This window comes from Lupinus angustifolius, chromosome LG08, assembly GCF_001865875.1.
Source record: "Lupinus angustifolius cultivar Tanjil chromosome LG08, LupAngTanjil_v1.0, whole genome shotgun sequence".
NCBI classification, from domain to species: Eukaryota; Viridiplantae; Streptophyta; class Magnoliopsida; order Fabales; family Fabaceae; genus Lupinus; species Lupinus angustifolius.
This window is the reverse complement of record NC_032016.1, coordinates 8,617,630-8,631,705: the sequence shown is the minus strand read 5'-3', so window position 1 is coordinate 8,631,705 and position 14,076 is coordinate 8,617,630. Positions and strand designations below refer to the sequence as shown.

At 32.4% G+C, this 14,076-nt stretch overlaps 3 protein-coding genes across 5 annotated transcripts; 2 read left to right on the top strand and 1 right to left on the bottom strand.

The window, feature by feature from the left end:
• On the top strand, positions 66 to 2,114 carry LOC109354562 (trafficking protein particle complex subunit 2-like protein). Its single transcript, XM_019597165.1, has 5 exons — positions 66 to 165; positions 255 to 351; positions 429 to 507; positions 593 to 674; positions 1,830 to 2,114. Exons 1-5 carry the CDS (start codon positions 133 to 135, stop codon positions 1,968 to 1,970), a joined length of 432 nt encoding a protein of 143 aa, XP_019452710.1. The 5' UTR covers positions 66 to 132; the 3' UTR covers positions 1,971 to 2,114.
• Positions 4,000 to 5,596, top strand: LOC109354561. 3 transcript variants are annotated; one of them, XM_019597163.1, is made up of 4 exons: positions 4,000 to 4,179; positions 4,277 to 4,377; positions 4,730 to 4,981; positions 5,196 to 5,596. In XM_019597163.1, exons 1-4 carry the CDS (start codon positions 4,053 to 4,055, stop codon positions 5,364 to 5,366), a joined length of 651 nt encoding a protein of 216 aa, XP_019452708.1. In that variant the 5' UTR covers positions 4,000 to 4,052; the 3' UTR covers positions 5,367 to 5,596. The 3 variants fall into 3 exon arrangements, with proteins under 3 accessions (XP_019452708.1, XP_019452709.1, XP_019452707.1); XM_019597164.1 differs by having other exon boundaries at positions 4,000 to 4,180; positions 4,281 to 4,377; XM_019597162.1 differs by having other exon boundaries at positions 4,000 to 4,183; positions 4,278 to 4,377.
• LOC109354560 (tetracycline resistance protein, class G-like) lies at positions 5,731 to 12,424 on the bottom strand. The gene is made up of 14 exons (XM_019597161.1): positions 12,077 to 12,424; positions 10,329 to 10,440; positions 9,157 to 9,269; positions 8,709 to 8,831; positions 8,375 to 8,586; positions 8,153 to 8,228; positions 7,800 to 7,886; positions 7,575 to 7,655; positions 7,436 to 7,468; positions 7,300 to 7,353; positions 7,175 to 7,216; positions 6,957 to 7,035; positions 6,808 to 6,878; positions 5,731 to 6,316 (listed from the first exon to the last, which is right to left on the bottom strand). Exons 1-14 carry the CDS (start codon positions 12,257 to 12,259, stop codon positions 6,221 to 6,223), a joined length of 1,362 nt encoding a protein of 453 aa, XP_019452706.1. The 5' UTR covers positions 12,260 to 12,424; the 3' UTR covers positions 5,731 to 6,220.

The following is a 14,076-nucleotide window of genomic DNA, read 5'->3' as shown; positions in this document are numbered from 1 at the left end:
GGTTAACAATTGAAGTATAACATCGTTACTCATAATAGAAGTCAATTAAAGTTTGAACGGTGCAGATTGATCTATTGAATGGTACACCTATCTGCAGCACAATAATCCGAAGAGAAATCGAGATCGGAGAATATGATCATATGCGTCGCCGTCGTAGGTCACCAGGTGAGTCATCACTCTTTTCCGTTCTCACCACATCGTTATCACTATTGATCCAATTCATAACAAGTTAATCTTCAAAATTCGTTGAACAGAACAATCCACTGTTCATTCAGAGTTTCACTGAAGCCGATGATGCTCTCAAGCTTCATCACATCGTTCATTGCTCCCTCGATGTTGTGGATGAACGAGGTTCGTTAATAATACCCTGCGTTCATTCCTATTTTGATAATGTTGTTGTTACTCACCTTTTGATTTGGTTTTTGTAGTCAATAATCCTAAAAAATCAGGACCTATGCTTAATGAGACGTTTCTAGGTCTTCTTTATCCTTTTGAAAATTACAAAGTGTGAGTGTCTTTTCGAATTGTATGATTTTACCTTTCAACATGATTTTTGTATATGTTAATGGTTGGTTCATGATTCGATTTGCAGTTATGGCTATTTGACTAATACAAAGGTGAAGTTTATATTGGTAACAACAGATCTGGATGTTAGAGATGCAGATGTTAGAAATGTGAGTACAATTATCAATTCATGGTTTTGTTTTGTTTTGTTTTTTGCTTGTGTGGTAAATGGATAATTTTATGTTTATTTGTCTCCTTCAAGGTTGAAGTCATGTTACTCTTTTTTAGCATACAAATCTATGATGGATGGCATGAGGGTTACTTCGATCCCATGATTTGTGGCCTAGTCTTATAGGGGATCATTATTGAATGTCTTATAGCAGTATTGTCAATTATATAATTCAATAGCTAGAGGTTGATCCTTTAAACCCTTCAAGTCTTGGCAAAAAAACTCTCTACTTGCAGGGTTAAGAATGCACATATACCCTTCTTAGATATCACCAGGTGGGAGTCTCATGCACTAGGCCACCCTTTATATAATTCAAAGGCTGAATATACTTAGTTATTTTTATGAAATGATGTACCTATCTTTCATGGACAGGAAACCTCAGTGCTTTTTTTCACTTGTGCTGTTGCTAATGGTTGAACGCTAAGTATGTTTATGAATTGTATAATTTTGCTTAAACTGAGCAGCAGCTATTGCCAGTGATCATATTATGTCAGAAATCTGTAATTTTGATTTTTAAACTGAAATGTAATATATACGCCTGTTATCATGTCCCAATTAATTTATATCTAGCAGAAAATTTGACTTCGGTCATGAGAGCAATACTAGCCTATATCATATGTATAATGTGTGTGATTCAGTATTTTTAGACAAGATACTGGCATGTTCTTCTGTGGAGTTATTGAATTCTCAAGGCTTCACTTTGGTGCACTCCTCACCCTTAAGGATCGGAAAGCACTTTATTGCCTAATAATACCTCTCTATCTTCTTTCCTTTTTATAAAAATGAGAAGTCTTTTAATCATTGGATTTTATTGATACAACTTAAGGATGAGACCATTTTGTCTGCCTGTGTCTTTTTCTCCTTCAATGTTGAAATAATTGCTCTTGCTTCTCCCATACATGGTATCCATTTAAGAATCTGTGTATATTTTTTCCCTAGAGAAATTGCACCAATACTAAGATGTTTGATCTTGTTCTCATCTATGTGTTTTTTCATGTTAGTTAGTTGGATGCTGGTATCTTAACTTGGATTTAGATACTTTTATCCTTATTTTTCTCTTTCTGGATGCTAATTTCTTGTGGGTTGTACTATTCAGTTTTTCAGGAGGTTCCATGCTGCATATGTAGATGCTGTATCAAATCCATTCCATGTACCTGGTAAGAAGATAACCTCAAAAACTTTTGTCGAAAGAGTGAGCACCATTGTCAAGTCATTTGGTTTAAGTTCAGCTGGGTGAATCTCTATTAAGATGTTGCTAGTCTAATCCTTTTGTGGATATTTCTGGCACAAAACTTGTGTTGCTTTATTATTTTGTGCCTCATAACTGTAGTGGTATTATTTTTCTTTTGGTTGAATGCTAAAATGTTTATTTGGATGTCAAGGACCATTTTAAACAAAAATTGCATAATTCAATATATAATATTCCAAGTGTTCATTGCTGAAAAGCTTTATTTTACAATTTAAAACAGCACTGATCAACATCAAGTAACATAATGGCAAGAAAACTGTTAATATAAGTAATAACTGGATGAAACAAAGAATTCTCCCTGATTGGTGAGAGTGCAAGTCAAAAACCAGTGAATATTCTTTGGATCACAAGGAATAACACAAGTTTTGTGCCATGATTTCTGGTCAACTTTGCACAACCCCTGGTGCAAAATCTCCCACCAAAGTGGCCTCCTTGAAGCCTAGCCACTCTGCAACCACCGAGTTCACTCCATCAACCGAATCAACACCTTTTCAGTTGCAAACATCCATGTATTACATACAATGAAGGTTTATTAACTTAGACATATTAATTATGAGTAGTTTTTTTTGCTTCTTATATACGAACTTTGTTGCATTTTACATCATATGTTACTACACCTATAGTTGTTTACGTATGTTGTTCCTTAATGACAACCACCTTTGATGAGTACCTGATGGTGGCACTTGGAAGCACATTGGCAAGGGCTTCAACATTAACTTCTTTATAATACAAGGAACTTCACAGTCTCCACTTCATCGCATGAAAGCACCAAACATCAATAATTTTAAGGTAAACATTAATAATTGATTAGTGTTAACCAAAACCAATAGAATCATTTTGAACATTTTGTCACCTCAAGTTACAACCATGTAATTCTCTTGAACGCAAGTTAAGAGCTCTATTAGAACCTCGCAATTGCCAAAAAAGGAGTTTATTAAATATGTTAATAATTTTTTAACTAATTTAAGATTTTGATTATGAAATCATTATTGTGAGACATAATTAAATCTATTGACGATTTGAATCTATGCAACCCAGCAAACATGCCTGATGCTATTACTCCTGGGTACTCTTTGGATTGTTTTATGAGAATCAAAGAGAAAAAATAGTATAATTATTTTAAGGAGAAAGTGGTCTATTTACTAATAATTCAAATATATTTTCCCACAATTAATGTGTTAAAATCATAATTAACCTTCAAATACAGGTAATTCACCTAAATGATGAATTATACATTAACATTGCAAAAAAAAATTATACTTAACATTATACAAATTAGGGGTGAGCATGGGCCGTATTGGGACGGGTTAAAGTTTGTCCTTACCAAGCTCTAAATATTGGTTGAATCACTTTTTTGAACCCGGACTCGGCCCTAGATCCGAAGCTAACCCGACCATAAATAGCGATCGGGTCAGCCTTTAAACCCGACCCGACCCTAGACCCGATTAAATATAATGCATACTCATTTTAGATAAATACTTCTCAATATTATTTATTATTATGAATATATAAAATGATATATGTATATTATTAATCATATATATATTAAGGAAAAATTAAAGAATAAATGATATTTTCGACCAAGGGTATCATTACTCTATACATATTTGAGATTTGAGTAGAAACACATTCAAATATTTGACGAGCGAGTGACCCTGGGACGGGACAGGTGGAGTCATGCTTAGTCTCTGTCCAACCTTAAATATTGACTGAGTCTATTTTTGGAACCCGAACCTAGACCCAATTGGACCCAACCCTATTTGGACCCGATCATGAGCAGGCCGTGCCAGATGAGCGGGTAGGGTCACGTCCTGCTCACCCGTGATACAAATATTAAACTCAATTTTAAAGTAAAGCTTAATATTTATGCATTATATGTTTTTTACACTAACAAAATCAACTCAGGAGATTAAAAAGAGATTTTTCTTCTTCTTAATTTGAATTATTTTTTATGTTGAATGAATCCTATCCACAAAGTTCGATTTATGTTGAGAGGTATATGATATTTTGTGGTACTTGTCTTGTGGAGCAAACAAAGATTCCGAGGTTTCATTTTGATGTTCTTCTTTAATGGAAACATTTGCAACATCTTCCTCTGCAACTCTTCTTCCTTCTTCACCTTTCTCTATTTTCCCATCAACCTCTCCAACTATTCGCTTTTCTCCTAAGACCCTTCACTTTCGTTTACCCTCTAAGCGTTAGTTCTCTCTCTCTCTCTCTCTCTCTCTCTCAATTATTATTAGTATTACTGTTATGATTATATCTCCTTAAATATTTGTGCTTTTATGTTTCAGGTGATGATGATGATCGTGATTCCATGGAGATCAACAACAACAACAACTTCATTCCAATTATAAGTGATCGCCACAACCTCTCTCTTTCCCCTCTTTCTAAAGTATGTATTTTTTCCATTTCCCATACTCATTTTTAACTGAAATTGAAATGGGTCAATTATATCTTCGTTTTTATTGTTATTTTAGCTCTATTATGTACAACCCATCAAGTAGGACATGAGCATGATGTTTTATAAATGGTTAAAAAAGAATCAACTTTTTTGCCCTTGATCATGGAAATATTAAATTATGTTATTCCTTCCCCAAAATTCAAACTTCAATGGATTTTTGCACCTAAAATATCTGAATTCTCAAAAGGGTCAATTATATTGTATGCATTGGATGAAAAAAAATGGTTTTTAATTTTTTTAATCATGAGATTATTGAAGTTTGGTGATAACTTTTTGGGTCTAGGATGATGCAATGGGGTTGGTGTTGAGTGCTGCGACGGGTCGAGGATGGACTACAGGTTCGGGGATGGAAGGGCCCCCTGTTCCAGCGGATAAAGAATCAGGGATAGGGAACATATCCACTTTCCCTTGGTCTCTCTTCACTAAATCACCTAGGCGGAGGATGCTTGTGGCGTTTACTTGTACCATTTGTGGCCAGAGAACTACACGGGCTATTAATCCCCATGCTTATACTGATGGCACTGTTTTTGTCCAGGTAACATTTCCTTTACCCACCATGTGTCTTTGTGGAGGGAAAAATTCCTATGGAAGAAAAGTAGTGTAATATAGTGATAGGGACTAATTCCTGAAAGGGACTAATTCCTTGCTCATAGAGCGAGGGAATAGTTAACAAAAATAAAAGTAGTGATAGGAAAAAAATTGAGAGAATATCATGTCACCTATAATTTTGTTTGAATCATTGTTTGCAGTGCTGTGGATGCAATGCGTATCATAAGCTGGTGGACCACTTGAACTTGTTTCAGGAGACGAATTGCTATCTGAATTCGAGTTTTAAGTATAAAGGAGATGGATGGGATGATCTTAAGTTCAGGTTTATGGACATAGATGAGGAAGATGATAACACATTCCCCACTTCATGAGTGAAATTACCTGCCTATGGTGGATATAGTTTCTACCTGATCATGTGGAATTTTAATTTTACTTTTAGGTTCCTTGTATATTAATTAGATTGTAATGCTATAAAATTTGTCAGTGACAGTATTTCTTCAATAGTAATAATATGTGTATGTATAGCTTTTGAAACTCATTTGTACTCATCAATTTGATAATGTGCAATACATTAAATGTATATTTCCATTGCTTCTCTACATTCTGTGAGATCATTAAGCTTTCTGCCATTCATCATTTTCTTTGCTTCTTTCTGAGTGTTTTTTCTTATTTAAACACCAAAGTCTTCTATACATATAGGAAATTTAAAAATGCCTTATAAAAGGATAAAAAAACTTATACAATATGACTTATACATATAAGAGCACAGAGCAGTACTACATTACAAAGTTTCATAGCATCAAATATGAAAATTACAAAGTACTTTACAAATGTCTACAATCCTTGTGTCAAAAGGGGTAGGCTACCTAGAGGAACCTTGTGAAAACTAGAACACTTGTATAAACAATATAAGGCTAGGTGTTTGGATGTATACATAATTAACATTGCAAGTTTGAAAGACTAACTGTTATGCCAGTGGGTTCATATCATTTTCCTTCCAAACAATCTTTACTTTGAATTACCTATATTTGCCACCGAGTGCTCTTGATCCCCAAGGGTCAAAGTATGTTTCTAATGTCCCTAGAAGCCATACTTTATATTATACCTATAATGTGGTCTCTTCTATTATCTTCTTTCTGATAGGGTATGAACTATGAAGTATGAGCAATGGTTTTGTTGAGGAAGTATGAAGCAATGGTTTCTTCTATTATCACCACTCACCACCTCAGACCAAGGACTCATTGCGGTGGTTGCTGCTAGTTTCACCAACCACAATAGGAGGAACACTCCTGATCATTAGACTCTGAAAAAATGCAGCCATCTGAAATGCAATGTGTGATATGTTAAGGTTAGCTGCATCATCAAGGAACATTGGAAGAACTAAGTGACACTTAGTGATGAAAAACTTAAGCAGCAACAAACAAGCCTTAATATTATATCTATAATCATAAAACCCAAATCAAGGTTCAACTGGATCATGGTTAAAAAAGTTTTTCATCATAGCAAGAATGAAACTCCACACAAGCCCCTTTGCCTAGGATAGATATATTTTGAGATGCTAGACTACATTGATTTCTGCTATTTTGAGCAAGTTAGAAGCCTATTAATTCATGTTCAAACTTGATCCTGGTATCACTTTTCATTAATAGCGATGGGAATTAAGAAAAGCATAACACATTATATTATATATAAACCTTTCTTCAGGGTAAGAATTAACTCTATAGTTTCTTTTTTGATGAACACAATATTTTGTTATTATTTTCTAATCAGTAAGACAAGTAAGTAGATGATAGGATTCTAAGATCATGTTACCAGTGCTAGCCCGAGACACATTAAACTGAACCCAGGAAAATAAAATGGTGCTTCATCTGACAGGAATAAAGCTGCATAAGATAGAAAAACAGCTTATTAGTACTATAATTTATAAAAAAGCTGCACTAGGATTTTGCTCCTTCTTATACCTGTCAATGGACTGAAAACTAATGGAGAAATTATGTTCGCTAAGGAACTAATTCCTGAAAGACATCCTTGAACCATTCCCTATATCAAAAGATTGATCAGTTAAACTAACAGTGAAAGGAAGAGGTAAGTTCTATTCTGCTTCATTATAAAAGCTTTAACAGCAGATTCATATCTGATTGTATGAGTGGCAAGTTCTATTCTGCTTCGTTAGGGATACCTGTTCAGTAGCTCCAACTTGTTTTGATGCAATGCTGCAAATCTGTGACAACCACAAAGTGATAGATCAGAATAGTAGTAAAATGAAAATAATTTCCTATAGTGGTTGGTTCTTGGTGAACTTACACTCGGACGTACAAAAACTCCAAAAATCGAACAACCTGCTAGAGCATAAGGAACCTGCAATATTTGGTTTTCAATAATCTTGATGGATTGTTTTAGAAAACTATAACCAAATAACAATGTGTTCAAATAAAATTACCCATCCTGCCCAAGATATGCTGTAGACAAACATCTGCATTGAGCATCATATATTATGAATCACAGTAGTCTATTTCTGGTACATTGTTACTTACTAGCATTGGCAAAACATGCCTGAAATAAGAAATGCTGGAACTTACACTAATGCAGCTAACTAAGAGCCCGGTCGATATCAACTTGACCTCTCCTACAGCTGGTATTAATATGGGCATAAAAAATAGCTGATACAAGTTCAGAAAACCAAACACAGCAATTAAAATTAGTCACTAGTATTGTAAAATTTCATTGAAAATTTTGGGAAACTGAAAGATTAAAGATTATATGAAGATAACAAAGCAACTACTGTAGGATTGACTTAGGTGTACCTGTGTGAGAGTTGCTCCAATCCCACTAATCATCATCAAATCAGCAAACTGATTCTTATTGAATTGGAAACGTGCCTTTAAATAGTACTGCATGTGGTGCAAAATTGAATTATCACACACCAAAAAGTTACAAAGTTCTTGGTGGTATTAGACTCTAATGGATTAGCCATTATACATTTATTTTCTGCTGTGAACTATGCTCTTTATTGCAGAATTCTAAAAATCTCCTCATTCCAATTTCAAATGTATCACATTTTTGTTACAAGAAAGTAGTATAGGGTATCTTTTAATTAATATGGTAGGTGTCATTTACTAAGTATTTTAACTAAACGTTTTGAAAAGTGATAAACTACCAGCAATGAAGCCATTAACCCTCCATCTGCAAGACTACTGAAGAACAAAACAACTGCTGCTTGTGAAAATGTAGGACTGCAAAATGAATCTTCTAAGGTCAAAAAGTCTTCCAAGTACACAAACATATGAGTAATAATAACATTCACATAACTATAAAGTTAACCATGAATTCCAATTTATATAAGATCAAGTGTTGCATTCTTCTGCATTGCAACACTTACCTACACTTGAGCATAGAAATTAAATCCCCAGCTGAAGGAAGATTCTTAAATGTTCCTGTTTTCATTTTGGAGGAATCACCCTCACATTGTTGAAGGCATGGTTCCTGGCCCTCTCTCAATAAAGGCTGTGTCATGCCAAAACCATTAGGTACACTATCCTCAAGGAAAATTCTCATGTACACCAATGCAATCATTGAAAAAATAGCACCAACCTGAGTAAATTAAACAAATCATATATGAAGCAAAAGAAGAATATGTACTTATATATGAGATATCTCAAAGAACTATTAACAAATATAACAGTTATGTAAGCAAGATTTGAGATTGGAAGTACTTGAAATGTTAGAGCAGTGGATAGAAAACGAGCAGCTATTGTTCCACCAACAAATGATGCTGATCCAACACCAGCAAGTACTCCAAATGTTGATCCTCGTTTCCCTTCTGGAACTTTGTCTGCCTAGTTACATCAACATCCAAATTCTAATGTAAAGCTAATATGGATTATAGTTACCAAATTCGTAGTACTTTTTCATATGGATACATAGTACGCGATACGTGATTTTCGAGAATTTGTATGTTATTCACAAAGATACTAAAAGAGTCCCGTAACAAATTACTTGCTAGCAAATACTAAAATAGTGTTGTTTTTTATTGGTTAAAAAATACATATTTAAAATTTAACAGTAAAGTATTTTTTTGACTAACATATCGAATGATACATTTTTTTCGACCGAAGATGTGATCCACATTCAAACACATAGTTTTATGAGATATGGAAGTACCACATATGCAAGTGCTAGACAATGGAAGCTGCCTTCACCTGCCATGGCAGCAAGAGTTTTGAGCACATAGTAAGCATAGAAGAAATTTGTAGCCCTGCTATATGCCAATATCACTGCCACATTAATTTATTTAAATTAGTATCTTACCCAATCAAACTTTATATTTATTTTTTGGTACTTAATGTAACAAGTTTAGAATAACTACTAATTTTTTGTATTAAGTAACTTTTGAATAATTAATAATTATTCAATATATCCTAAAAGTTTGTAGTTAAATTTACTCTTTTTTAAAGAAGTTGGGAGTATTAGTTATTATAAAAAAATAAAAATAAAAATGACGCTATATAGGCATGCTTGTGTTCACTACTCCTTGTCATGATGCACATGTTTTTTTGTTGTTAGGCATCTTTTTTGGTTTCAAATTTACATGTTTTTTATATTAACAAGAGTATTTTTCATCTTTATGGTTAATAAATTAAGTGTCGCATTAGGAATTAAACATTTGATGTTTTGAAATCATATAACTTTTATATATAAATAAGGTGGTGGAATTAGAATATAATTTTGCATAAAATATAAAAGATGTATAACATAAATATATATATATATATATATATATACGCATGCAAAATAAAGCGAAGCATGAGAAAAAAGTAACGTGAAGAAAAAGTAAGTAAATTAAAGCAAAAGGAGTGGCAACCCTTGAATGTGAAGGTTTTATCGAGTGTTATGGGTATTTATATAGATGAGATGAAAAATTAGGATTTATTTGTTGTACATGTTAAATGGGGAATGGAATATACTTTTGGTCTGGGTCATGGATCAATGGTCAATCATTACAACAGGATGTTTTTGCATGCCAAAGAGAGAAAAGGATCCTCTTATATTCTCCATGTTTTTCTGTCTTGGATCAATAAAAATTTGTCAACAAATAAAAAGTAACATTATCTTAACTTTATTTTACAAAAATGATATGTTAATTTCCACGATAAGGAAGGGTACATGAACAGGGGACAAAGTATTTGTATTCATTAAGAGAATCGAGAGACACATTTGATTGATTGATTAAAAAATATATTTAAATTAAAATTTTAATTATTAAATATTTTTCTAACCAATTATTAATAATATAGGGACAGAAGATCCGGTTCCGACAATAATGAATGGATTACCTTGAGGAATGATAGAAAGTAAGAGAGGAAGTGTGAGCAAAGCTTTCCTACCATAGTGGTCAGACAAATTCCCTATCAATGGGGTCATCAACACTGATCCCACTCCTGTCATCTACAACACCATAACATCATTCACTATTCATTATTTTACAATTATATTATTCACTTGTTACTACTCTAATAATATAATTGCTAACTATAAATTTATAATTTTCTATTACTCACATTTAGCTTTTCAACAATTTTTCTTTTAAAAGATTAGAATTTGTTGTTGTTCTTTTCAAGGGGACAAAATAAGAAAACTAAGTTATACCTCTTTTTATAATGTATTATTAAACATGTGTATATATATATATAAAAATAGTGAGAGATAAAGATGAATTGATATAATATTTAAAATGTTATTGCAATTAATAAATTTTTTTTTGCAAAGAGTATATTAGACGAGTCATCTCTTTCTTCCCGTTATCATCTAAATAAGTATAATATCTATATACTATTAGTACAAAAATTTATACATAATTAATATATTATTCACTACTTATTTGTATTACTTTTTGAAGAGTCGATAATAATAAAATACAAATGATGAATAATGAATTAACAATATATAAAACTCATAAATTCACTCTAGTCACATGTTGAACTTTTTTCCTTTTTCTTAATTTGATGAGTGGACCACTAAGGCACAAATAGCTTTTGACCTTTAGGTTTGTTGAGCACTATAGTTTAGAAAATGTTTAATGTTTAAGTTTTAAGATCCGTTTGAACCCAAGTGACCTTAGTCTTGAGACATGATATTTAAATAACATTACTCATAATCCTAAAGTTAAAGTAAAAGCACATAAATAACATATGATACACACTGTAAAAGAAAATGAGGAAACTAATTTATGCTTGGCTTGCGTGAAGAAAATGAGAACTTAGGACCTAATGGTTGTGGTCACAAAAAGCTACAAAGTTTTTGAGGTATTGATTTGATAACTTAACTATATGACAGTTTAATCCATTAACTAATTATTGTGTGTGTGGGTGTATATATAATTTGTCAAGAGAATAAAGAAGGATGGGGATGACATATGACATATTCCTATTCTATGTCCCATTTTGTGTTTCAAGCCGATCACAAAGCTCCATTCATTTAAAAAGAAAAATTATAAAAACATAAATTAATATTTTAATAATATTTTGTGACATTTGCTTAGCCTGAGACAGGGGATAGAAAAATTATGGTCCTTATCCAATAAAGAATATCCTCATATCATGAGATAATTTATCTCTTTCAGCCCGTAAAAGTATAACACATGTAGTGTTTTGTTTAGTTTTAGAAATATTTTTGCAAAAAATAATTAAATAATACACATATTATAATTTTAGTAACGGGGAGAGATAAATTGTCTCCTTATATCAGAAGATAATTTACGATTCATTTCTTGTAGATGAAGATGTCATCAATTATAAAATGTGTTAATTAAAGCTTATCAACTCTAAAACTAACAAGATACTCTTATGTGGATTTCATTTTCATCTTGAAACAAATAAAGAAAAAAACTTTCATGTTTTCTAAGTGCATGGAAGCTTGTGTTAGTATTGACCTATGATAATGAGGTAGACGAAGACTCAACTTTGATTTCTTTTAGCTTATGATGGAAGTTGGGCTCCGACTCGGTTTCATCTCAAAACCGATCAATAAAGTAAAAATAGTAAATAGTAAGACAAAAAGATATAGACATATATATAATACTCACAGCTTGCTGGAAACCAGTGAGGAAAATGGGAAGAGAGCATTGAAATTGATGAGGGCAAAGTGCAGCAATGGTGACATCTGTCATTGGTGGAATGACTATGACAGTAGCAAAGGTTGTAAGAAACATTGTCACAAATAGATGTCTCAACCCTCTTCCTCTACTACTTAATGTTAACCCCTCCATCTATTCTAGTTCTTAGTTTCTCTCCTTCAAGAGTATATTTTTTTTGGTTAATTTGATTGGGTTGCTTCTTCTGTCATGTACTTAAATTCTTGTGAGTGAGTGAAAGGATAAAAGAGGATGGGGAATTATGTGAAAAGAAGATTCTAAATGTCGTTTGGATGGAGATATTAAATGCAACACACTGAAGCAAATGAGAGAAGTGGCTTCTAAGTGTGTTCCACATAAACCATAACACTTATCATTGTTGGGTTGGACAACCTAATTAGAGTCTTAAACCATGTTCTCAACTATTAAAAATATGTTATATCAATTTTAAAAATTAAATGTTGGTTATTTTTTTTTTTTGCTTTAATATCATTGATCCGAAGGCATGCCATTAACCAAAATTGTTGGAAAGTAAGTTCCACATCACCTACCACATTATCTCGGTAATGGTTTAAATATTTGTTGGGCTACTCCTCTTATTGTCAATTGGTTTTGAAATAGAACCTTAACATGGTATTAGAGCCAAAACCCAACTTCTTTTCTGTTGTCATGGGCCAAAAGATGCCATTCAGTTATGGGTCAAAGGTAACCCTTCGCCTGGTCCGACAGGCTTATGTGGAGGGGGCATGTTGGAAAATAAGTCCCACATCGCCTACCTCAATACGCTTTTTTCTGGTTGTCATGGGCCAAAAGACTTATATGAAGGGGGACACGTTAGAAAGTAAGTCCCACATTGCCTACCTCATTGACATAGAACCTTAACAAAAACTTATTGAGCACTTGCATTTCCCTACTTTTTCAACCAACAAATTTCTTTGTCTAATAACGCTTAACACTGTGTTTTCCGTAATAAATCAAATAGAATGCGTTATATAAGTTACTTTATTATCTTTTCATATTTCCTCCATGCTTTAAAGTTTGACAATGATAACCAAGTTTTTTTTGCTTTGTTTTTAACACAATTATTAATGCTTTTCATGTTATATCTCTCTCGGATAAAAGAAAAATCTACTTTCTCTATTAAAGGAAGATATTCACTTTAATAGTTTAATGTCCATCTTTAGAGATTAAATTTGTTATCTCACTTCAGATATTACTTTATAATTTAAAAGAAAATAATTTTTTGATTGGTCATAAATGTATAAGACATGATACTAATATAAAAAAACATTAAACTATATAAGTGGAGTTATTTATTTAAATATTTGTTGTGGAGAATGATGCTCCTCACAAAGCTCATTCGTAATGTATATATTAGATATAAATATGTTGCCATTTATCATCACTCTTCTACAAAGCAATTTGTTTTAGAATGGAGAATACTAAATAGTGACAACAAATTCCCACAATTTTCTACAAAATGGTTTGTTAACCCTGTGGTGAATGTAGTATCACTCGATTTTTTTTGTGGGTATAATCAAAGATATCTTAACAGGCCTTACACGACTAAACAAAAGTCTTATTGGTAGTATCACCAGATTTTTTTTATAAGCAAATATTAGCATATTAATATTTTTGTAATAAGTGAAAATTAAACCGTCTACCTCTTTATCACTTCACCTATAATTCCCTTGTATCATGAGATTTGATAGCTTTGAAGTTTCAAATGAATTAAAATAAAGGAGCAAACAATAATAAGGAGGCACAAAAGTTAAGGGAAAACAAAAAAATAATAAGGGGACATAAAATGAAAAGTGAAACATTAATGTAGGAAAGCAAAATAATAAGGGGACATTAAGAAAATAATTTCAAATATAGAATTCATTTTTATTTCTAGGTTCTTCTATTATTATTTTCTAGTTGGAATTGAAGAGAATTGTGAGCCTAGAACA

Coding starts and splice junctions, on each gene's coding strand:
- LOC109354561 (XM_019597162.1), top strand. CDS start 4,053: ATGGAAACATTTGCAACATCTTCCTCTGCAACTCTTCTTCCTTCTTCA. Junction 4,378..4,729: donor CTCTTTCCCCTCTTTCTAAA/GTATGTATTTTT, acceptor TTTTGGGTCTAG/GATGATGCAATGGGGTTGGT. Junction 4,982..5,195: donor ATGGCACTGTTTTTGTCCAG/GTAACATTTCCT, acceptor CATTGTTTGCAG/TGCTGTGGATGCAATGCGTA.
- LOC109354560 (XM_019597161.1), bottom strand. CDS start 12,259: ATGGAGGGGTTAACATTAAGTAGTAGAGGAAGAGGGTTGAGACATCTA. Junction 7,656..7,799: donor TTGGAGCAACTCTCACACAG/GTACACCTAAGT, acceptor AACTTGTATCAG/CTATTTTTTATGCCCATATT. Junction 6,317..6,807: donor TGTGTCTCGGGCTAGCACTG/GTAACATGATCT, acceptor ATTGCATTTCAG/ATGGCTGCATTTTTTCAGAG.
- LOC109354562 (XM_019597165.1), top strand. CDS start 133: ATGATCATATGCGTCGCCGTCGTAGGTCACCAG. Junction 166..254: donor TCGCCGTCGTAGGTCACCAG/GTGAGTCATCAC, acceptor TTCGTTGAACAG/AACAATCCACTGTTCATTCA. Junction 675..1,829: donor GAGATGCAGATGTTAGAAAT/GTGAGTACAATT, acceptor TGTACTATTCAG/TTTTTCAGGAGGTTCCATGC.